Source organism: Rutilus rutilus, assembly GCF_951802725.1.
Source record: "Rutilus rutilus genome assembly, chromosome: 9".
Taxonomy (NCBI): domain Eukaryota; kingdom Metazoa; phylum Chordata; class Actinopteri; order Cypriniformes; family Leuciscidae; genus Rutilus; species Rutilus rutilus.
In genome coordinates, this window is record NC_140223.1 from 12412683 (window position 1) to 12438815 (window position 26133).

The window sequence follows — 26133 nt, forward strand, 5'->3', positions numbered from 1 at the left end:
GTCACAGTTTGGAATGTACACTACATCGGTGTCATATCGGGTATCGGCATTTAATGTATCGACATTCGATTTTAATTTGTGCAGCTCATTTTCTGTACTTTTTACATTTAATTATATTTGTTGCAACACTTTAAACTTCTTTAAAAACACAAAAAAATTGTATAACACTGTTAAATGTAATTATTTTTCATACTGTACACATTATGATGTGGTGCCTAAATTAACATGTAGCATTTAAATTCACTTCATGTAGTATTTTATTTTAAATGTATTATTACAAAATAGCACATTTTAATGTTGTCAATTTATCAGTTATCGACTTTAACATAAAATAATATTTAGACATTAATTGTCGCTTATCATTATCGGCCAGAATTTTGAATATCGGTGCATCCCAAAGTACAATTCAGTCCCAGAAAAGCATTAGAAATTAAGGTTGGGGCTGTTCACACAGAGCACGTTCTGGATGCGTTTATCAAAGTTGAATTACATTTAACTTGATGCAGCATCTTAAAAACGTGGCTCCCGATCGCCACCAACTGGCAGCAGGAAGTGTGTCACTTTCAAAATGCTTTGAAATCACCCTCTTATTTTTACCCGATTTGCTTCAAACTTTACGTGTATAATGTAAACACACGGCAGATGTAGACCTGTGAAAGGATTATTGATATCTTAGATACTGTTGGCCGTGGCTACGCATCAAACTTTAATATTCTTTTCGGATGCTTTTGAGACTCTTAGCATGCTTGAAATTGGATGAAGCAAGAATACATACTACGTGAACGGGCCTAAAGTCTCCTGAAAACTACAGCATTCAAATTTGCTTTCCGCACAGTATGTTTGGTTGCTGCCAGATTCGCATAATTCTTGCAGCAAAGCCAGCCGTGAAAATTGACACCTTCAGAGGGCGCTGTTCATTCTGAGTGAATTCACCCTGAATGTTTCCTAGGGCTCAGGCTCAATCTTAAGGGATTCTGTCCACTGAAGCATTCATGTATAATATGATTGTTGGGTATTTTATGTCAGTTTTCATGATCTAGCTGAGCACTGGAGTAAGTCAGATATCAGTGTTAAGCTGGATACACATTCACTGACAAAGGCCACTGGAAAATCTCACTTCACGCAGGGGTGTTATGTCGAGAAAAGCAAGGGTTGAGTTTTAGAGATTGAAAATCTTATTTAATACAGTAATTACTCAAAATACTAGTAGCTGAAGTCCATTCGTGATGTTGTTAACTTTCCACGGGATGAGGGAAAACCGGCCATTCCTGCCAGCCCTTCAGTGCCGTGACCATCAAGTTTGAGACACCGTGGTGTTCATTTAAAAACAGTCCCGTGTTCATCCAATCAAATCAAACTCCTCGGATGTTTGAGGCCACAGAAAGAGCCGTGATTGCTGGGCTTCTTGCGTCTCCTCTTGAAAACGTCCAATCGCGCAGAAGCACGGGCCACCGCACACATGAACAGGACACACTTGAGTGTTCACTCGACTGGCTGAAATTCAGGTCTTGCTGCTCTGTGTGACGGGCACTTTAACTCCTTTCTGTCCTGTAGCTGTGAAGGACAGAAAGAGAAAGGAGAGATGATATTTAATGATGGACAGAAGGTGAATTAAAATGACAGAGAACTAAAGCAATACTCTAACCCTTGTGCTGTGCTGAAAATCCTTTACCTAATTTGGTTTTACCTTTTAAATTGATATATCATTGAAAAGAATTCTCTTGCTGAATAAAAGTATTCATTTCTCTCCCTGCCCTCACAGTTCACTTTCACATTGTACTCATTTGCTTGTGATACGTGGTACGCTTCCTCTCTTTAACATTAGTATCACCGTGAGAAAATGTGTTCCCACCAACCAAACCTACTGAACTCTAAACCTACTGAAAACATGTAATGAGAAAACAGCCTAAGCCACAAGTTTCATTTGAGAGGTATGAACCTCACCCAGTTTGTACTTCTCCTTAGCTTCAGTCCGCTCTTTTGCATCGAAGTACCAGACGGTGATGGCATAGCTGTGGGAAGAGAAGAGATCATTACAGCCACAATTGAGAGGGGTCAGACAGTCTGACTAGTGTGTATTGATCTGATGAACTCGAGAATGTTTAGAAACTGATATGGAGTTTGATATGTGCAGAGTCATGTGGATAACTGTGAGGTCAAAGCACAGAAAGGGTTAAGTCAACACTAGTAGAGCGGCTGGTTTGTTTATTCCTGGCTCTGTTCTACCGGCACGAGCGCACAAACTGAAACGACGGCCGCTTACACTCAGGAAGCACGCACTTCCTGTGCCCCACCTCGGCCCCCAGCTGCGATGGTGCTTGATACACACCTACCCTCATCCGAAATCTAGAATAATGTAAAACGTAAACGGCAATTGTTTTACTACACCAAAAATATATGGCGTTTAATTTGTTTCATCAAACTCATTTCAAGACAAACCCTCTTCCTGAGGAAGTGGTGTTTCAGGTGTGGTGTTTATAGAGCAGGATCAAATCAAACCGTAGTGTTTGTAGTGGTGGGAGAACAATGGTGGTGGAAGACTAGGGGACGGGGTCAGATGAGTGTACTAGCATGCACGTGTTTTGAGAAAGATCACAGTATAATAGATGAGAGGTTATAAGAACTAGGACTGTGGTTGTTGCCACATGACGTTTTACAACCTGAACCAGCGCCGCATGATTAATTGTGGAAAGATCACGATCTTGATTCAAACACCCGTGCGATCTTATTCGTAAATGACAACGATTTGGCTATATGTCTATAAAACCTTTGACAAGTACGATCTCAGCTAACATTCAGATCTGCGTTGGCACTGCCGCTGTCCCAGAGAGAGCAGTTGTCATGTTTAGGTGTGAAACAGCTTCACAAACAGTCTTTTCGAACAGCACAGTATCATTATTTCTGTCTTACAATATTTAAAATTATCACAGAAGTACTGGGATAAAAGTTTATATTTCAGATATAAACACTGATGTCTACCATAGTGATCAAAATAGACCAAATCACGTTTTGAAAGTAACTACGCTTCAAATAAAGATTGTATGTATCACTTACATGGTTACACCAGTAGGTGTACAAGTGACTGTTACATTTTTTTATTTGTCAATTAATAATTTATTTAAGAGATTCGTTCAAAAACGCTGATTTATCCAGTAATGAAACGAGTGAAGTCTTTATGAGTGAGTCATTCAAGATATTCGTTAAAAATGCTGATTCATCCAGCAATAAAACAAGTGTAGACATTAAGTGTAGCTGTGTCCCGGAGGCTAGAGTCCTGCACGGGTCCATTTTTGGAGACCCGCCCCCGCCCGTACCCGGAAAGTTCAGCACCAGATCCGACCCGTCACCCGTGATAATATCAAAATTAAATCCGCACCCGCCCAGACCCGTTAATATTTGGCCCGTTACCCGACCCGTGCCCGCGATAAATCACACACAAGCTAAAATCATTCCAATTAAAGTGCTTTATTTTTTATCTCGCACCTCTCTCAACATCACAATAGCCTCATGAATGGACTAATGAAACAGGCTAAAGTGCGCTTTGTTTTGCGCCATTCAAGTAGCCTACCATCGGCACCTAAATAGGCTACCTCCAGTTCACGCGCCGGCGCCTCCGTGTCCTGATTATATTGCCTGCTATATTTAGCCTACCTCTTATTTATTAAATCCAGGAAATTGGTTGATGAAACATTGATTAAAATTAAGATACAATTAATACAAAACGAAATTCACTTTAAAGAAAGGCTTTCTACAAAAACAAACTTAATGAAGTGGTCAAAATCATGTCTGCCCACTCCCGATATTCGGGATCATCTTATCTTATTCATGCTTTTCACTTTTCATATAATCACCATGAAATTTGTAAAAAAATATTATTTTATTTAAATATGAATATGAAACTAAATCGTTTTTAATGACTGGGCTACAACACATAGGCCTATTAGCCTGCCCTACAGTACAGAGCAATTGTATGTCGGAGCGTTGCCGGTGAGCATGTGGAGGGAGAGATACGATTTTCGATCAATCATCAAATATTATTTTGCTTGATATGCCAGTTCTTAATATTTGGTGTTTTAAATGCCTGTTTGAGATCTCTGTGAAAGTTTTAATTGTAGGTTCGTGGCCCTGAATGTCGCGATTTCGGTTTCATTTCGCATATAGTCTACAGCCCTTATAATCATAGATGACGCCACGGGTTTTTATTTAAAAGAAAGAGCGTAGCCTACGTTTGTATGTAGGCCTATATATGGGCAATTTATATACACAATACTTACTAAAATATAATTAATATCATTTTATTGCATTTGTATTAGTTGTTTGAAGAGTAAAAAAAAAAAAAATCGGTCGGTCTTAACGCAAGTTTACAACCGGCAAGTCGGTCGGACTAAAAGGGGGAATTTTTTTTTTATTGGGTCGGTCCTAAATTGACAGGGTCGGTCGGGTTACGGCAAACAAGAATATTTTTAAGGATGGCCTGACTAAAACATATATTTGCGTATGTGTAATGGTAATTTAGACATACAAATATTTCACATATTTTTCATCCACTACCCGCCCGCAAGGAGTTCATTATCCGCCCGCATCCCCGCCCGTGAATTTTAGGAATGTCACAATCCACCCGTTTTAGCCACTTTTATGCAGGTACCCGACCTGTTGCAGGACTCTGCCTGAGGCTGCATCCTTCAAAGGCCACGAAGGTTGGACCGAACGTTGTTTAATGGAACAGTCTAGCCTACGGAGGATTATTTGATTTTCATTCTTTTATCATAATTAGCATTATGATAACGACAGCTGTACCACCCTGACATTTTTGACTCAATTCCCCAAAATACTTTTAATTAATAAACTGAAAATATGACCATCACAGAAGAAGTGTATTCAAGTCATTGTACCAGTGTTGTCAGTGTGTGTGTGTGTGTGTTTTAACTGTAAACAGTGTTTACTCACCGGGTGGCAAAAGCTGGTTTCACCTCATGTGGATTCCGGCGATCTGACCAGAAAATGAGCAGACGGTCAAAGAGAGGCTCGATGTTGGCAACAACATTACGACCCTCTGGGTAGATCTGCAATATACCTCCATGAACCTGGGAAAACAGACAAAAAACAAATGGGTAAGAGAAGACTCTCCTCCTGACTGATCAAGTCACAGTAAGAATAAACACAGCATACCTTCACATCCCAGTCCTTGTTCAGATAGTAGATGCAGGTTATGCAGCGTCCGTCGCCATTGGGATTGTCCACATGTCGAACATATCCTGTTCCGTTGCCAGGGTAACATGCCACCATGGCCTGGTCGTACAGAAGAAAGGATTTAGGAAACATTGGATTTAGGGGTGATAAACTGTTAAATGAGGACATTTCGTGGCATTATTCATGGGCCCAGGTATTAAAATCCACTGTGGGTGCTCCAATCACAAGCAGACAACACTAAAATCAGTGCGTTTTGAAAAAGCGGTGTGATCTGATCGCTCAAATATACATTCAGAAGGGACATGGCCACATGGTGTAAATGCTAAAAGGACCGCCTACTCACATTACATGTAATAATTGTAACAAAACAAGGGTTTTCATCTATCTGGAACATAAGTAACTGATAAACACCTATATAAACGTATGAATACCTATATTAACTGTTAATATTAACTGTTTTTAACTGTAACTTTGACTTATTTCAGGTTTTGAAAGAGACAGTTTTGACAATGACAAGCAATGCTAATGTGTCCTGATGCAAAAACAGCAAAGGACAGCTCATTTAACACATAACACGTAGCCTAATAATAAAAAAGGCACATAAATAACATGCGTAGGGCTGGGTATCGTTTAAAAAATTTCGATACCAATACCGATACCGATACCGATACCTTGATTTCGATACCGGTTCCTGATCGATACTTTTTTCGATACCAATTTTATGAAATCCATTTTAACAAGATTACATAACACATTACCTCAGAAAAACTTTGGTTTTATTTTTTCAGTTTGACTCATGCTCCTTAGTCAGTGCACAAAGGAACAAAAAAAGCACAAAGGAACAAAATATTCCTTATACATATACATAAGGAACAAAATATTTTTTTTTATAAAGAGCTCATGGCATGCTCACCAAAGCTGAATTTATTTCATCAAAAATACAGTCAAACTTGTAATATTGTGGAATAGTATTACAATTTAAAATCTTATTTGAATATATTTCAAAATGTAATTTATTCCTGTGTTGTCAAAGCTGAAATATGAAAACAGTTTTTGGAAGGTCATTTTTGATCACTTTAATGCATGCTTACTGAAAAAAAATTCTGACCAACACGTTTTTGAACGGCAGTGTACATTCAGTAGGTCATTATTGCAATATAAACACAGTCAGAGTGATCAACAAGGTATCTCTTCATTTACCAGTCGAAGACGCAGCAACTTTCTGCTCTTATGTTTACTCCGTGCACTGTCAAGGGCTTCATCATATCTGTCGCGGTACCGTCTTTGCAGCCATTATTTTACCACAAATACTGCATCGCACGCTGTTGGCATCGAGCCTGGAGAAATGTAGCCACACTTTTGATCGACTTTTCCACATCTTTAGGGTATTGTGAGTGTGTGTGCTTGCGTGTCATTGAGTATGTGCGCGAGTTTGTGTGTGTGTGCTCGCGTCCATAGGCTCGCGTCTCATGAGAATGTGCGTGGACAGTTTGTGTGCGCGCGCGCGTCTCATTAGAGTATGTGCGGAGAGTTCCGCGCGTCTCGTGTGTGTAGAGTTTGCGTGTATGTGTGTGAGCGAATTTAGGCGTGTCGTTGTGCATTTCATATGTATTTGTTTGAGCACTGACGTTGACGAGTTAACCCCTTAGGTATCGAAATCTGGTACCGAAAAACAAGTCATTTTTCGATACTCGATAGTATCGAGGCAATTCGGTCGGTACCTAAAAAGTATCGAACTCGGTACCCAGCCCTCATGCGGTTTTAACATTTTAACATTTAGACATTTTGACTATGACAAGCTAGCTGTTATCCACCATAGCACCAGGGATGGGCAGTATTTCAGATACATGTATTTAAAATACGTATTTGAAATACAAAATACTATTTTGTATTTTAAAGCCTTTGGAAAAAATCAAATGTAATTTGTATTTAAATACATTTAAGATGAGTATTTTTGTATTTTCAAAATACATAAAATACTTTTTGCCAGTCAACCTCTTTAGCAGGGTATTGATTTTGTGCATCAACTAGTTCAGACATTCACTAGCTCAGCATTGGATCAGCGATTTTTATTTTATTTTTTTGGAATAAGGTGAGAATGTCATGATACTTAAAATAGTTAAAATAGTGCATTATTCACTTCAGTTAACATGAAAGAATAAAAGAGCACAAACAAGTGGGAAAATAGCGTAAGCCAATCAGTCTTGACCGGTTGTTGATTTTTATCAACTAGCTTGTCAAATGTGTTTAAAGCATTGCTGCGTGTTAGGGCTGGGTGATATGACAATACATATATAAAGTGTGAATTGATGGAACTTTTTCTAAATCGTTTAGATAGATAGGCCTATTTGTGGGGTAAGCAAATTTATCCGTGCAGCTTTCAGTGGGCAGGAATTATTGGAACGTTGGAGTGGAGAAAGAAGCACTGATGAATGATACACCACAATAATCTTCAGCTTTTAGTTTTATTTTACATAAAAAATAATAATAAAAAAGGGGTAAATAGTGTCAAATGAATCTAAATGAATTCTAATTTTAAATTTTAGATACACTTTCTAATTTTAATAAACTTATAGAAACAAATAAACTTTACATAAAATAAACATAAAATTACTTTAAAAGCATTGGACTTAAAAAGCAACAACAACAACAAAAAAAAGCCTAGGTGTCATTTTGGACTGTGACATGAATTTTAAGTCTCATATCAATCAAGTGACAAAAATGTGTTTTTATCATCTGAGAAATATAGCCAAGATTCGTCCTTTTTTGTCTTTGGATGATGCTAAGAGACTCATTCATGCTTTTATCTTCTCTCATCTTGATTATTGTAATGCTATGTACACTGGCCTACCTAAGGGCTCTATAGCAAAGTTACAGTTGATACAAAATGCAGCAGCCAGAGTACTAATGAAATTAAAAAGGAGAGAACATATTACGCCGGTTTTAATGGAATTACATTGGTTACCAGTTCACCAAAGGATCGATTTTAAGGTTCTTTTATTTGTTTATAAAACTCAGCACAATTTGGCACCTTTATACATTTCTGACTGTTTGTCAAGATATGCTCCTAACCGTAGATTAAGATCCTCTAATGCTAATCTTCTAGCACATTATACAGTTAAGTATAAACGATCAGGTGGTGCTTCTTTTAGCCACTATGCTCCAAAAATTTGGAATTCTTTACCAAATGAAGTGAAAGAGGCTACTAGCATTCATATTTTTAAAAGTCAGGTTAAGACACACCTTTTTAAAGTTGCTTATGAGTACAATAATATTATGTGAAGTTGTGTATAATGTCTTTTATTTTAAACTGTTATTTATATGTATTTTCTTTTTATATTGACATTGTGTGAATTTGTTTTTATGTTTGTGAAGCACTTTGCGTTGCATTCCATGTATGAAAAGTGCTATATAAATAAATGTTTATTATTATTATTATTATTATTTATTATTGTAACCAGAAATAAGTATATAAATGGCTGCTATTTTGCATAAGTTTATTTGTAATTGCCAGAAAGAAAGAAAGAATGACAGAGAGGGCAGAGATGAGGTTAGGAATGAAAAGTCAGCAGGCCTATGTAGTTTCTTCATTCACTGTGACCTATATTTTGTGTATTTTCAAAATACAAAATACTGTATTTGTATTTAAATACATTTTTCCACACAGTATTTTGTATTTTAAATACATTTCCATGTATTTATACCCATCTCTGCTTAGCACACATCCATAGCTCTATAAGAGATAGACAGACAGACAGACAGACAGACAGACAGACAGACAGACAGATATAGACAGACAGACAGACAGACAGACAGACAGAGATAGATAGATAGATAGACAGATACTGTAGATAGACAGATATATATATATCGATAGATAGACAGACAGACAGACAGACAGACAGACAGACAGACAGACAGACAGACAGATAGATAGATAGATAGATAGATAGATAGATAGATAGATAGATAGATAGATGGTCAGACAATTGGATAGATATATTCGTATTAATTCTAAGTTGTTTCGGAGGATCTCTAAAATGTGATAATTGTTTTTAGCTCTTATCCAGTAATCTCAATAACAACTGTTCTTGGTGTTGGAATGATGAAGCTGTTCTGAGGCACCTGCCAAAGGTCACACACACACACACACACACACACACACACACACACACACACACACACACACACACTTATAAATAGCACGCACAGTATGGTATATATCTACACAGAGCAACCCACCGTTCACAGCCTGCCATTATCACTGCTGGTTATAAGGGTTTATGACCACAATTCAGGGTGATGAAATGACATGCCATCCACTTATGGTAATGTGAAATAAGATATATAAGCTTCTTTCATAACAGACACTTGACACAGCTTAAAATAAACATTTATATTAGGGTCAATAATGTAACGCTCCTTATTTGGTGTCTAGACCTATTACTTTAAAAAAATGATTATAAACAATCATTTTAACAAACAAATGTAAAAACACTTTCAAAAACAAAAATGAATATTGGAGCTGTGCCGAAACGCTGCATGTTGCCTCAGGTCATCCTTGTGATGACATGTACCAAGATTCATCTCAATACGCTAAAGTGTTGCAGAGATTTAACCTAGAATCAATTTGGGTGTGCTCTTCGTCAAATCTGTCTGTGCGTTATTCGGGATTAGTTGAGTTTATGAAAAAGCTTTTAATACGTTTTTGCCAGCACAGCCTGAAGAGGATCTGAGCCGATTTTGGTGAAATCTGATGAACACTCTAGTTTGAGAAAGTAGTTTTTTGGAAAATTCAAAGTGGAAGATAATTTTCAGGCTCAATCGTGCAATTGAGCAAAGGAATCAGAGGGAAATTAATTTTGTTTCTAGTCTTTACGGTTCAAAAGTTATTAGCATAAACGTAGTGCAACTTTAGACTGTTGTTTGCGCTAGTGGGATTGAATTAGAGACTCCAAAATTGCTGTGGTTAATGATGAGATTGTGCTCTATTTGCTTGCCAAAATTCATCATTTTCCCGCAAGCGGTTCTATGGGCTGCCATGGGTTACAACAGGTTTTGTATTGTACAAACAGATACAATAGGCTCAGCCCCTAATTGAGCAACACGACTGTTTTCAACATTAATATCAGCATATTAGACTGATTTCTGAAGGATCATGTGATGGAATGATGCTGAAAATTCAGCTTTGCATCACAGGAATAAATCACACTTTAAAATACATTAAAACAGCTATTTTAAATTGTAATAATATTTCACAATATTACTGTTTTTCTATATTTTTGATCAAACAACACACGCTTTATTGAGAATAAGATGAGAATAATAACTTACCAAAAATACAAAATCAAAACAAAAAAAATCTCGCCAACCCAAACTTTTGAATGGTAGTGTATATAAATAAGATTATAATTAGATTATACGAATATATTTTTGAAAGAGCGTAGTTTAGTTCATGTGGAGCTGCGGCACTTATACGGGCAACGGCAGTTCGAAATTTGGCTCTACCATTTCCTGATCCCCACCCCCAATCACTTCCCATCCTCTTTTGACTGTCATGCCGGATAAAAGGAACAACAAACCACCGACAGCATCTGGCTTGCCTTCTGTAGAGCTCAGTTTTGGCACAACCGCTGCTGTGGATGATCCGAGGCATTCCTTGGCCTGGATGATGATGGGGGAGATGGTAACGGCTCGGTTTCAGCGTGCGAGTCATCAGGGTGCACTGTTAGCTGCCGGCTCTCTGATATGGTCAGCACTTTATCAAGCCCCTGAGAGAAACCTCCCCCTGACCCTTATCACTGCATCACAGTGTGGCAGTAAACACGACGTGTGTCACGTGGGTTAAACAGGAGCGCGTGGACGGGCGGCAGAAGGGGCTTGTTCAGGGGTATGCACTCCGGCAACAGGTTTCTTTGACAATCCACAATAGTGATTGTGCACTTTTCTTAAAAGGATAGTTCACCCAAAATGATCATTCTGCCAGTGCTTACTCACCCTACTGTCGTTCCAAACCTGTATGACTTTCTTTCTTCTGCAGAATACAAAATAAGATAGTATGAAGAATGTTGATAACCAAAGTTGGTTTTGGTGACCATATGATTGTACTGAGACTGAGAGAAAAAAAAATGTATGTTCCACAGAAAAAAAGACAGTCAAACAGTTAGAGAACGACGTGAGTAAATGATGACTTTTTGGGATGCAATTTTTAAACTAGCCTTTATTTAAAAAAAATAACTTCATTTCTATTAATGTTTTTGGTGATTACACTAAATTAATATTAAAGGTATAGTGGAGGATTTTCTTTTTCCGGGTGGATCATCAAGACTATTGGTCCTCCTAGTTGTCAATCATTCTGGTGATATGTTTACGTAAGGCCGTCATACGTGCTCGTCCCTAGGTAGTTTTCGCTTTCTGCGCATGCGCACTTTCAGGTGTATGTGTGTGGTGAGCTACGGTTTCAGCCAGCCATTCATTGCCATTCATTCAAAATGTCTGAGGGTCGCAAGAGAAAAAGTGTCTACGAATTGTATGACAAGAAGAGAAAGGCCTCTGAAGAAAGAAACAAGACCAGAGTGTTTTTGGGAGAATATTCCACACGATGGCGTGCGCTAAAAGCACAGGTTGGGTCAGTGATGCCTCAGTCGCGAAGTTTCTACTCGACAGGTAAAGTTTGGCATGCTATTTGGAGAAATCCATTTAAAATCACTGCTAGTAAAAGTTAATGTAAGCTATGATTAGCGATGCTAGCCCTGGCACAAGTCACGCACTAGGCTCGTGCATGCTCTCTCGTGCACGCGTTTAATAGGCGTTCCCTCTCGGGAGCAGGTAGAGTGTTGCGCATGTGCATTTTTTCAAAAAGTGGAGAGGGCGGTTCTTTTCTAAAATTCGGGAAAATCCTCCACTATACCTTTAAATTGGCAGTGGAAATTTGCAATAACATATAGGGCCAGATTTACTAACAGCTTGCGCTAGCGCAAACCCTCTTTTGGCGTTAAAAAACCACTGTCAGGATTTACTAAAGACACACAGTGAAAAATTAGCACTGAAAAGGCGTGGACACAGTTATTTTTGCAGATGACCTTATTGAGTATGCATTTGTAGGAGTTTCTCTTTGAGAAGCAAAATTTATGGGAGGAGAGTTTTTAAATGAATCACGCAAGGTGATTTACTAAGGTTTGCGCTAGTCAATTTAGGCTCCGTCTACATTATTTTCGTTTATAAACGCTCTCCGTCCACACTGGCGTTTTCAGGCGTTTCAGTGTGGATGAGAAACTTTTGAAAAACGCCTGAAAACGGTAAATTCACCTTACTGCGCATGCGTAAAACCCCACAAGATCACTGATATGATTCAGATGGAAAAATAAATAATGAAGTTATCGCGCCATTCTTCTGACAGGATCATTTTATTTTGTAAAATATCTCACCATTCACTGATGCGGTCCAGGTCGCACGCAGTCACCATATGTTTGGTCTAAAACGCAACTGCTCTCGTGTGTTGCCGCAGGACAGCAAATGTGAGTAAATTCTGTCATCTTTGCAGGACTGTGATATGAAGAGTGTGCAATGTAGAATAGTTTTAGCAACAGAGTGAAAGTGAATAGCACATAACAGGCACAATACTGGTAAACATGAATATCTATTGGTATAATATGCGTCACATGACAAAATTTACGTCATCGTTTTTAAATACCACCGGTTTCACAGTCCACACTATAACGTGAAAACGGCGTTTTCAAATGTATCCACTTTGGAGTGCGTTTTCAAAAAAGCTTCGTAAAAACGCCGCCTCAGTGTGGACGGAAGGCCAAAACGGAGAGAAAAATATACGTTTTTAAACATTATTGAACATATTCGAGCATATATAAAAACATATGTTTTTAGCATATTTTATGTTCCAGAGATATATGACTACACTGTGCATATACACATACATAATACATTAGACAAAAAGGTGTATGTGTGGAATCTTTTCAAGAATGTGCAACATTTGGCCTAAAACAGCACAGAAGTTTAAAAAAATCATACTTTTGCCATGTTGATTAGAAGTCTTATCATCAGGTTACACATGGTTTGTAATTTTGATGACCACAGATAATAGCAGTCTAGAGCTGCTTTGTTATGAGAGAAGCCAAGTTATAGTCTAGTCAGAGTAGAGGACATGACCGCCACTGGCAGACCGAAGGGTTCTCAGGAAGCCAACTATGACACCCAAATTGAACAGATACTGTGCAGAGCAGAGAAATAAACAAATTATCCAATTAAGAGGAACAGCTAAATGTCCCAAAACACTAGAGCACTCTCATCAGTGTCGCAGTGCATTGTGCAAGCGGCTTTACTGTCAACATTCAAACACATGCAATTAAAGTGTCTGTCTCGAAACTTATTTAGCATTACGAAGTCTGATTCATTCGAGTCAAATGATTGATTCTGATGGTTCACGGAAATAAATTGTTTCACAATTCACTGACTCACATAATGAGTCAGAGTCAATGCAATGCAAAAAAAACCCACATTCAGTGTTACGCAAGTTCTAGCTAACAAGATGCACAATTCCCACAAGAGACTTAGGGTCAAGTTTAAAGGCAAGACAATCTAAAACAATACAAAAATCTAATTAACTGATGTCATGATGTCGTATTTTATGAGCTATTTGATATTCTTTGGTTGTTTTATGATAAACAGGCAACGGTTCCTTTAAAACAATATTGTTTTGATCATGTAAGGTTCTTTCCTGCCTTGATAGTCAGGTAGATACTGAGCACAGAGTGTGCTGAGATAAAAGAGTGTAAACCTGATGATGAGAGGGTGGATGATAAGTAGGACATGGGGGTTAGATAAGGACACACACACTCCAGAACCCACACACACACTAGGGCTACAACAACAAATTCAGAATACAAGCTAGAAGAAATTAAAATGGATTTTGACTTATTGACCATGTTTTACATGCACATCATTATCCAATTCAGGTTCATATTCTAAATAATAAAAGAAAAGCGATTGAAATGTTTGTGTGTAATCCATGTCATTGGCATATTCTCAATAAACTAGAGCCAAATTTAGACTGAAAATGTGACGCAGTGACAGAAGCGCTTCTGAGCTGGCATATAGGTGTCTTTACAAAGACTGTGTAATGCTGCTCAAAGGTGGAATAAATGCATTTACACACACATTTCAACTGTATACTTTGATACTAGTGGCTGAGGTGGGTCAGATCAGGCATAATTTGGTCTGTCTTTTATGCAGCATTATGTCTTTACACAGAATTTTGAGCAGCCTTAACTCGCCTTCAGCATTTTCTGCAATTCTCTTGCCATTTTATGCCATACATTAATTGGTTTGTAACTCATATCATTTATATCTTTATCAATGACACATAAGAGTGTGATGAATTGCACAATGTAGGTCACGAGACTCTAAAATCAGCTTGGCGTATTATTGTCCTGAAGAAAAAAGAACAAATAAAAAAAGATTTATGAATGATTTTCAAATTCATTCTGCTAGAACCCAATGTTTGTAAAAACTCTCGTCCTCAATATAATCTCCTTCTCGGTCTGTACATGCGCAGGTATAAATGAATATTCACCCTTGTGTAAAAGAAGAGCAGTTGATTGTATTGAATGTGCACTTTTAGTGTACTTTAAATCTTAAAAGTAGATTTTTTTTTTTTTTTTTTTTTACTGCACTTTCATGACTGTTTCTCAACAAACTTAAGTACACTTTTTAAAAGTACATTTTGTAATAATGACAAATTAAAACTTTTCCTTTAAAGTGCAGTTTAAATCATTATGTTTTATTAGTCTTTTGACATGCTTTAAAGAAGTACACTTGTTTGGATGTTAAGACTAAAATACTAAAGCACATGTAAAGTACTTGATTATAATAACTTAAATCTATGCTATTTTACCATAAATGTCTGTCAGTATATTCAGTAGTACACTTTAACCATATTTCATAGACAATGGAATTATAAAATTGCATTCATAATTTAACATGGACTAAAAGCACTCTACTACATTTAATTCCAATTCACATTAATTCACACTATATCCTTTTAAATTATATTATTTCAGTAAAGTACACTTTTTAAAAGTATATTAAAGTGTACTTTTTTTTTTTTTTTTTGCAAGGGTGATATTGTGATGTTTACGTGAACTTAATGTTCAAAATTCTGATTAATGCAGTCATATGCCAGTTCTAGAAACCAGAATATTGAATTAGTCTAGCTGGGTCATTCGGGTTAATGCATTTATATGATACTTACATAATCAAAATATTACCAAATTCTGATTAATACATGCATTTGTCACCAGAATATTGGTGTCATCTGTACCTACAATTTCCAAAATATTTCCATCTTCAGTTTATGTCAGTGTTGTGTGGAAGGAAAATGTTGGAACTCCACTGTATCGCTGCATAATTCACTGCAGAGGACAAAGTGCTGATACATCATTTCCTCTCTACACCTCTCTTCTATTAACCTACTGCAATTGTCCCAGCCCATCTTAACAAACATGAGAAATAAGTCCATATTGCTCAATAGCAAACATTTCATATTTGTTTATACCTCAAACAGTCTCAGACATTTTTTTTTGCAAACATCTAAATGCAAAGTGTACTGTCTACTTATGTCAAACAGGTCAACTAAATCAAATCACTGAAATGAATACATTATATACAAACAGTAACATGATTTTAACATTTTCTTAAATGCCCCTACAATGAAAGTCAGATGTCACTAAACATTTGGCTATTAATTAAATCTTTTGTGTTCCACAGAATAAAGAAAGGTTTGGCAAGACATATGGGTGAGTAAATGAAATAATTTTAATTTTGGGGTGAAATATCCATTTAAAGGATATGCAAGACTCGCAACCGCAATTCTAGAGTGTTGTGGATGGTTGCTAGGGCACTGCTATGCGGTTGCTAAGGCACAGTAGTTTTCAGTTTATTGCTATATGGTTACTAGGTGGGTGGTTACTTGACAGTTTATTTTGCAATAATGACTGGCTTAGAGAATCGAGAATGATCTATGGTTATATTAATGCACAGATAAACACGAGTTAATGTATGACTCATGCAGAACTAAACCGTTCATTAATGATTACCACATCAGCAACTAATAAAGTCTATCAGATTAATACATTAAGGAATCGCTATTAATTAAATGTGTCATGATGTATTAATTCATTAACAACATATATTATTAACTAATAGTGTAAATTAATGTGTTAATTACCACAATGGGTAGAAGATTTGTATTTCAACTTTCAGTTGTCTGATTTAATTAATCATTAGCAAACGATTTGCAAATTATATAAATGTACTTGTTGAGGCACATGACTAATAATAACTCATTGATAGGTAATGTGTCATTAATGGTTATGGTTGACATACTCGATTTTTTCAGCTTTTTCTTCAAAGCGTCGCCTTTTTTATGAAACTTACACAGATTCAATTTATTTTGATAATGAAAGAATGCATGACGTTTATTTTTATTTTTATATAAACGTTATTCATACAACAACATACTCTGGGGGCCATTACATTTTTGTGAAAATGATCAAAAATGCTGGCGCTGGCTGGCAACTTTTAAAGAAAATGCTGGAGGGGAAAGAGTTAATTAACACTATTAGTTAACACTGTTAAGGAATTAATACATGGTGACACATTTAATTAATAGCGATTCCTTAATCTATTAATCTGACAGACGCTTTATTAGTTGCTGATGTAGTAATCATTAATGAATGGTTTAGTTCTTCATGAGTCATACATTAACTCATGATAATCGTGCATTAGTTGAGCATGAATTAATGCAAGTAATGGCTCGTTTCCACCAAACGGTATGGTACGCATTTATTTCCGTTTCGATTGTCAGAAGTTGTGAATGGTACAAAAATACCGAACCGTACCAGTTTTTTGGGACCCGTCTGTTGGTGACCTAGCACAGTAGTCCCGTCCCTAAAGGGTGGAGCTAGACTTGACAACACAAGAGGCGCCATTTTTTAATATACAGTTGAATCTATCTATCTATCTATCTATCTATCTATCTATCTATCTATCTATCTATCTATCTATCTATCTATCTATCTATCTATCTATCTATCAGTTTTTCACTTGCTGTGGCATCTTTGCCTCAAGCTCCCCATAATGTCTGACCCTATAAAGTGGATGAATGCAAAAGAGGCAATACTCTGTGCTGGTGATATCGTGTTTGTCTGGTACGAGCACACGTTACTCTCTCCGGGAGGGGCATGAGAGATGCCATGTGGCTGGAACACGCTGTTCCCTCCGCTTTATCCTCTGCCACGTTGTCCCGAGATCGAATGGTTTCTATGCGTACGAGAATGAAACCAAGGTCGTTCCCTGAAAGCTCTGGTTTAGAGAGAAAGAAAGCTGGGCTTGGACACCCACACTCACTCTCTTGCAGTATTAACATGCTACGTGTCTTGTTTCCAGGGCAACAGCGAGAGAAATATTTTGGCCAACTAAAAGGTAAAGGGTCTAATAAGGCTCGGGAGAGGAAAAATAACTAATGGGAGGGTTGATTAAGGACAATCAGAGCACTGGAGAGAAGAGGAGGGAGTTGTGTGTCCACTGAGGAATAGAGACGTGAGATAAGAGTCATTCTAATGCAACTTTTTTTATAACTGGCTTTATCACTTTCAATTTACATAACCTTGCTGTAACTGGTTCGACGTATTTCTAATAATTTCTCACTCTAAAATTCCCTAAATATTAGGGCTGCAACAACTAATTAATAATGATAACGTACATATTGAGTGCATTCAAATATGTAGCAACACGCTGATAACAATCAGCTCATAATAAACACACCATAATACAAGTAATCTGTGTTTACATGCATTTTTTAATCCGGTTTTGATGTCAAAACCTAAACATACATGTACACACTGAATTAGCCGCTAGAATTAAGACTTTATTCATGGTTTTGGCCTAAAAGCTACTGTATGTGTGAGCTTTACACGATTAAAAAACACTGTTTAAGGCATTTTCATGACCTTTAACATTATGGTGTTATTGTGTATAAACGCTGTAAGATTGTAAACACGTTCATTAATATTAATACGTTTAATAGCGCCTTTCAAGAACCCAATGACACCATACATTATGTTGAGAGATACAGATATATAGTCAGGATGCAACAAGATAAACAGGCAGACAGACAGTAATCATAAAACATATGAGACAATAACCAAAGTAAGCATGGATCTAAAATTGAAAGTAGATAATAACAAAACATATTATAACTAAAAGTTAATTGATTTGTCAGGTATGTACTTGGGGTTTATATTGTAATGTTTATACTTTCACAAAATGTATACACAATTTTTGTGGAATAACATGATTTTGATAAATGATGGAAGTTAGTTTATTTCCACCACCGTTCAAAGGTTTGGGGTCAGTAAGATTTGTTTTCCCCAAGAAATGTATATATTTTTATTTAGCAAGGACACATTAATATGATCAGAAGTGACAGTAAAAACATTTATAAATAAGCATCACGATTACCACAAAAATAGCAGCACAACTGTTTTGATAATAATAATAAATTTTTCTTGAGCAGCAAAGACAGACTTGTGCACAATTCAGAATTGAATTGAGAATGACTCCTGATTTCCAATTTAATTCTTGAATTTGAACTGAATTTGAATTGATGTCAAAAACAGGATCTAGAATTACTATTCGAATTTGAATTAAAGGAAGCAGAATTGCAATTCAATAAAAATTCAAAGAAATTCATATTTTAAGTGAAGTGTTTAACAATGTCAGATATGATTGCATTACATATTCTATAAATGATATTAGTTTGAACTACTTGTACAGATTACATTAAGAGGTAATGTTTTCCCCCAGCAATGAATGTTAAAAGATTTATTGTAATTGTAATTTTGTGGAACACGATGGAACATGACTCCATTTCCCAGAATGCTTTACTTTAACCAAGTATTTAAAATGGTTGCCAAACAATTTGAGGTGGACATAACTTTACGTGTAATGAAATCATGTTATTAAATTAGTTTTTGCATTGATAAAGTAATCCAAATGAAGTAATCCAAACCACATTTATAATGGGTAACTTATAACAGTAAGCAATTACATTTCCAAAGTAACCTTCCTTACACTGAATGTATGTGAGATTCAACACATTATTTCTGTTGTGTGGAATTTCTTTGAATTGCCATGAATTTAATTCCACTTCCAATTCCAATTCAACTTCCTGTTGGGCGGAGTCAATTCAATTCAAATTCCAATTCATGAATTGAATAGAGGCCAATTCTCAAATTCTGAATTTTGCACAAGCCTGATTTCTGAAGGATCATGTGACACTGGAGACTGGAGTAATTATGCTGAAAATTCAGCTTTGCCGTCACAGAAATGAATTGCATTTTACTAAAGAAATTGTACTATTTCACAGAACTGTAACTGTTTCTACACTACTTTTTATCAAATAAATGCAGCCTTGGTGAGCATAAGTGACTTCTTTCAAAAACATTACAAATCTTTTTTCCCCCACCACTTTATTTGATCTAATCGAACAGATGGACAGAGTAATCAATTGAAACCTCAAACCGACCTCAAACATTGCTGAGATGTTTCTGTAAATGCCTATTTCACAAATCACTGCATGAAATTGCACATTGAAACATTGTTTGAAGGATAGCATTGAAAAAGATGAACAAACAAACAAACAAACAAACAAACAAGATCAACCGATTATCAGAAGTCGCAGCACCGCTAAATCTCAAGCCTCAGACGTTCCTGCAAGATGTTTTCATGACCCACTTGCAAAAGTATGTGAACACCGCAGTGCTCGCGTTCCCATTCCATGGGTTGAGCAACGAGATTTATCCTTCAGACGTAAACATATGACTGAACACATGTGCAAAGTCGCACGTCAACATCGGCTTCTCAAATCTTTCACTGGCGTTTCCTATATGACATAATAGTCTTAAAAGCCGCAATGAGAGGAAAACGCTCAAGACTAAAAAAATTAAAAATATTCCCTGCAGATTAAGGATGGCGTGAAGACAGTGACTGCAGTCTGACCGATCTGACCCACCGAACAGAAGCCTGTCCTCACTCAATCACACTGCAGTACACCGTCCCGTCCTGAGATTCACTAAAAGGTCATCCAGATCAGGTTTCATAACCAGCAATGGACAGGCTGTGATTACAATAATAATGTCCACATGGTCCTGAGCTGTAGTCTGGCTTTACATTCATGACACTCCAGCAGCAGGGAAACTACTGTGCGTTCAATAAGCTACATACAAGACTTAATTCTTAATAATAATAAGCTAAATTATTTGAAAAAGTTCAGCTAGAATGGAGAATATACCAGAGTAATTACAATTTTGAAATATTTTTTGAAAGAAGTCTCTTATGCTCACCAATGCTGCATTTATTTGATTAAAATACCGTACAAACAGTAATATCGTGAAAAATGATTACAATTTAAAATACAGTAGTCAACATTTGAAACCATTCATCAAAGTTATGCATGAATTTTGAACAATACCCGTTCTTGTCTCTTTGATGAACTTTTTTGATCCACTTCAAATGTTGACTACTGTAACTGTTTTCTATTTTATTATATTTTGACGCAAAGCTGAATTTTCAGCATCATTCCTCCAGTCTTCAGTGATCCTTCAGAAATCATTCTAATATGATGATCAGTTATTATTGGAGCTCAATTATTAATAATGTTTCTTATTATTATCATCAGTGTTGGAAACAAGGTTTTTGCTGTTTAATTTTATGGAATCAGTGACTTTTTCAGGATTTGATTTGCATAGAATTGAATTTCTATTCAGATTTTAAATTGAATGGAAAGTTCAAAAGAACAGCATTTCTGTTTTTTCACTGGAACTTTTGATCTTATTTATTTAAAAAGATAAATCTTATACTTACTGTACCCCAAACTTTTGAACAGTAGTGTATCGCATTTTCCAAAGAAATATGAAGCAACATGGATGATAATTAGAAAATGTCTCTTGAGCAGAAAATCATCATATTAGAACGATTTCTGAAGGATCATGTGACACTGAAGACTGGAGTAATGATGCTGAAAATTCAGCTTTGACATCACAGGAATAAATTACATTTTAAAATATATTCAAATAGACAACAATGTATTTTTTACTGTATTTTTGATGCAATAAAATCAGTCTTTTCGATAAGAGACTTGTTTCTAAAACGGGAGTGTACATGTTTTCTTGCCACAGCAGGACGATCTCATACTATTGGACTGTGGTTTGACCTGGCAAGCTCAAATAACCCAACCTGCGTCATATGGGCAGTTTTGCTCTGACGCGCTGACAGGACTGATGCGGCACCCTGCTCAGATACGGGTCAATGTTCAATCACACACGACCTGAGCAATGCAAATATTCCTTACAATCAGAAACTCTCCGATTGACTTGACAATAAAGGAAATCCTCGTTTTCAGATCCAGGGTCTGTACACTCTCATAAAATAACGTACATAATTGTACCTTTAGGGGTACAATGGCTTGTCACTGGGGCTGTACCCTCAAGGGTACAATATTGTACCTTAACCTTTTAAAGAAACGGTACATATATGTACCTTTTAATGCTTTTTGACCCTCAAAAAGGTACATATATGTACCCTGAGGTCCAATAATAAGCCCTATGGGGTACATTAGTGTACGATCGTACCTTGGGGGACAGAAATTGACTCCTACTGTACCCCTATTTCTGACAGTGTAAATACGTAAATACATCTGATAACCTCAGATACTGTCTCACGCACACAATGAACACACTGTGTATACAAGCACGCACACAAGCACTGCACCTTAATAGTGGCGGTAAGAATATGTTGTTTGTATATGGGCTGGAGATAGAGACTGACAGAGGAGTCTTCAAAGCCAGAGAAACACTGATCTGGGATCTGATAAAACTGCATTTCTCAGGCTGCTAGTTGAGAACAGTGACACAGTGAGAAACACAACAGACAGAGAGAGAGTATCTTGTCTGATACACCCAACCACAACTTCCTGAATGCAGGTTTGCATTGCGGATGACAGTGCTTGCCAGTTTTGACCTTGAAGCATCTTAGGTATATATTGAAAAAGGCGAGACCGGGGGAAGTTGTCACACGTAGATGTTGATAGATTTCAGTAACTATGAAGGCATAGCGGAATTTCAATGAAATTTCATCCAGCAAAAAAAGGTTAATTGTCTATAGTGTAGTGGTGCACAGAAGTCACTTTCATATCAAACAGCTTTCTGTTGGTCAACACGACGAATTAGCGTGAAAAACTTGAAGTGGATACGAAATCTGTGTGGGGAACTTGCACGAAATTGCAGATCGGATCGACTCCTATTGAAATGACTGGTTTTGTTCATGACTGAACCTTAAGGTTTTGAATGAACTGAAATCAAATTTATTTAAATATCACTTTTCACAATACACATTGTTTCAAAGCAGTTTTACAGAAAACCATAATGTTAATGCTTTTAGTGCAGACAAATCAATTAATCGCATGATTCGCATCTAACATAAAAGTTTGTAAATATATAATGTGTTTATATATATATATATATATATATATATATATATATACACACACACAGTAAAAAAAGTTGCTGCCTTAAATTGTTTAAGTACAATCAACTTTTCAAATTAAATTACATTAAACTGACTTTAAAAATTTGTTGAATCTTGCATAACTTCTAAACATACATATTTTGGTGAGTTAAAGCAAGGTAAAAACAAATGTTGTCAACTTATTGATCATATAATTTTTTACGGTGTATATTATATGAGATTAATCACGATTTATCGATTTGACAGCACTAGTTTTATGCCTTATAGTTGAGAGCAGGCCAAAAATATAGTTTACATTTTGCGATGATACAAGCAGTTATACAATCATCTTAAATTTGGTACAGAAGATGTTGGGTAACAATAAAAACAACACTGTTCAAGACATTTTTTAGATGTTAGCAAGGATGTTTTCAGGTCTTTTCAAAGCAGTATGTAAGGTCGGGGCAAGTTGTCACTTGCTGTATGGCAAGTTAAAATGTGACAACTTACCCCCAATATTTTGTAAATAAACTGTATCGTATTTTCATGCGCAATAATAATAATTTAAAAGTTAAATTGCTTTTTGCAGCCAAGACTTTTTTTGAAGACATTTTGAGTTCCCCAAATGACGTTTCTATTAACAGTTCTTAAAAGAACCATGTTTTCTTAAGGTGATGAAACACAGGGCAACTTTTTGGGCAATGTTGCCATCAACGAGCAACCAGATGAGACACGGGGCCCACGACCGATCTAAATTATCCAGATAGAAATGTATTGCCCATTTTCAATGGGAAAGTGCCCAAGCAACAATAACTCGGCAAGATTGCCCAGCAACATTGCTCAAAAAGTGTGAAGAATATTTAACCCTTTTCCACTGCAAAGAATCTTTTGAGCAATGGAAAGGTTCAGTGTATTATAAGTTATTCATGGAACCATTCCAATAAGGAACCTCTATTTTAAAGAGTGAAGAAAGAAAGTCATACAGTTTTGGAAACGACATGAGAAAACAGAATTTTCACTTTTAAGCGTGCGAGCACTCACCTTTGTGCGGCCATTGATGACATAATCCCCCAGCTGCCCACTGGCCGCACTGCGCATGATGGCCTCGTCGATGTGAGCCATGAGGACTCCGATGTTCTCGCAGCCCGGCTCGTTGCCTTCGACCCAGGCGATCTGGTCTCCACGGATGTTCTTAGAGGGGATGCTCTTCTGGCTGACTAACTGGCCGCCTCTGAACTTTCCGCTGTGATTTAGAGTCTCCACTTCCTCCAGAACCCTACCGCCCTGTCGATCGCCCAGGAAGGCATCTTTGACGCAAATGCCGTAGTACTTCATACAGGGAACTATGTACTGCTGAGCCATGTGCTCTGGGGACCAGCCTGCACTGGTGGCCACCACAGGTGCCTCCAATCGAAACGCGGCCTGCCCCGGGGCCGCATGGTTCGTTGCAGCTTTGTGCCCGTTGTGATGGACCCAACTGGGGGATGACAGGGAGCTGTTGTTGTGTTGGTGATTGGCTGCAAGGGGAGCAACAGCCTGTGTGCTTTTACTTGACTCTGTTCTAAGGCCAATTTCAAACCTCCTCCTTTTGCATTCAAGTGAAGGAGAGTCCGGTCCATTGGGCGTTTCCGAGGACCCCGTTCCGGGACAACCACTATGGGCCCCGAAGTCTCTGTTTTCCTCATCTTTTCTCCTCTGGTGCTGGACTTGTCTGAATCGCACATCTCCACAAGGTCTTTTTAAAGTCCTGTCCAAAGTCCTGTCCCCGTGAGAAGCGAGGCCCCCATGGGGGGTCTCTACAAGTCCATTAGGATGCGAACACCCGCTTTGCTTCTGTGCAGGGACATCTTGATAACTTCCTTCAGCTGTAGGTGAAGGGGACACCGCTCCTCCACCATTATATAAAGGCAACCCACTCTTTAACTCCTTCAAAAGCGTGACCCCGGATCCAGATATAGACGCACGTCCAGCCAGCAGTTCCTCCGCAGTGGTCGCGTTCAGACCCATTATATTTACAGCGCGAGACTCGCAACACCCACTGGTGACTCTCTCTTGCGGTGAACTGATACTCTCGCGCCCGTGTGCATTTAAAAGGTCCGTGTTTTCCAGTCTCTCCATGTCATGACGTCTACTCCTGGATGCTCACGTAGCTCACGTCCAATCCTCATTTTCTGCAGGATCGGCTCTGCTCATGCCTGCCTAGCGGCGCTGTTTTAAACTCCCACTGTTCAACACGAATACTGTGCTTTCCTTAGTTGTTTAATACAGAATTTACCATTAACTATTTTCCATGGCTGTTTATTCCCAGAGCACGGGGTTGTGAGCGTCTGAAGACAGAGAGTAACAATGGTTAAATCACTTAAACATTCATAGACACGTTAAAAAGGACACGTGTCGTAAATCTGCCCTGTCACACTCTATACTTTTAATGGCCTATATGTCAACCAGATGTATTATGGAAAAATTAAACGTAGTGTAATGAAACAATGAATAAAATTAATTAGAAGCTGACAGAAATCCATTTATCTTCAGAACAAAGTCCAGACATTCTTCATAAACACCTACCATAAAAACGATCAATTAAATAATGACGTGTACATAATGGCCTACAACAAATGACAAATAAAATAATTATAGGCTAAACAAGATATGATTAAAAATGGTTTAATAAAATGTATGTAGCCTAATGAAATTAATGTAGCCTAGATGAAAAACAGGTTAAAATCTACTCTAGTGTTCTTTATAATATGGCTCATATAGCCTGTACATCTTTCATTTTGATTATACGTCAGGCTACTGAATAAACGGACAAATGGGGACAAAGTTTAAACGCCAAAAGCTTAATAATTAACGCTCTAGCCTACAATATAGTTTTAACCAAAATAATACGTAATAAAAAACTATTTTTCAGCTGTAAGTGAAAAGAATATTAAACCAGTGAAATGATCGGGCATCCAATTCATTAGTTTAATACTTAAATATGTAAGCTTGTAGTCTATACCATCAATGGTAAGCTGTTAAATATATAAGCCGTCTGTTCATAAAGTTAAATCAAAACCTTAAATACAAAGACTGAAATGAAAAATAGGCGTAGGCTATTTTAGACAAGTGTAGGCTACTTACCTCTATATGATAAAGTCACTATAGACCAGCCGCGATTGTACTGAATTTCCGGTGTTCTCTCGTCCATATCCAACACAAGCTCATTTCAGATGAAACAAATAAATAAAACAACGTTTTCACAGACAACACTGTAATTTCTGCCCATACAATCCTTGCTGAACAAAGAGTAAGTAGGCTTCGTATCTGATTTAACACTGTGCGGGTAGCGAAATTACTCAATCTACTATGGCCGAAACCGAA

At 37.2% G+C, this 26133-nt stretch overlaps 1 protein-coding gene across 1 annotated transcript; it reads right to left on the bottom strand.

The window, feature by feature from the left end:
- Positions 1-26120, bottom strand: egln2 (egl-9 family hypoxia-inducible factor 2). Its single transcript, XM_084419374.1, has 6 exons — positions 25894-26120; positions 23812-25097; positions 5170-5289; positions 4948-5084; positions 1945-2012; positions 1-1554 (listed from the first exon to the last, which is right to left on the bottom strand). Exons 2-6 carry the CDS (start codon positions 24886-24888, stop codon positions 1502-1504), a joined length of 1455 nt encoding a protein of 484 aa, XP_084275500.1. The 5' UTR covers positions 24889-25097; positions 25894-26120; the 3' UTR covers positions 1-1501.
- Positions 26121-26133: the final 13 nt, after the last annotated feature.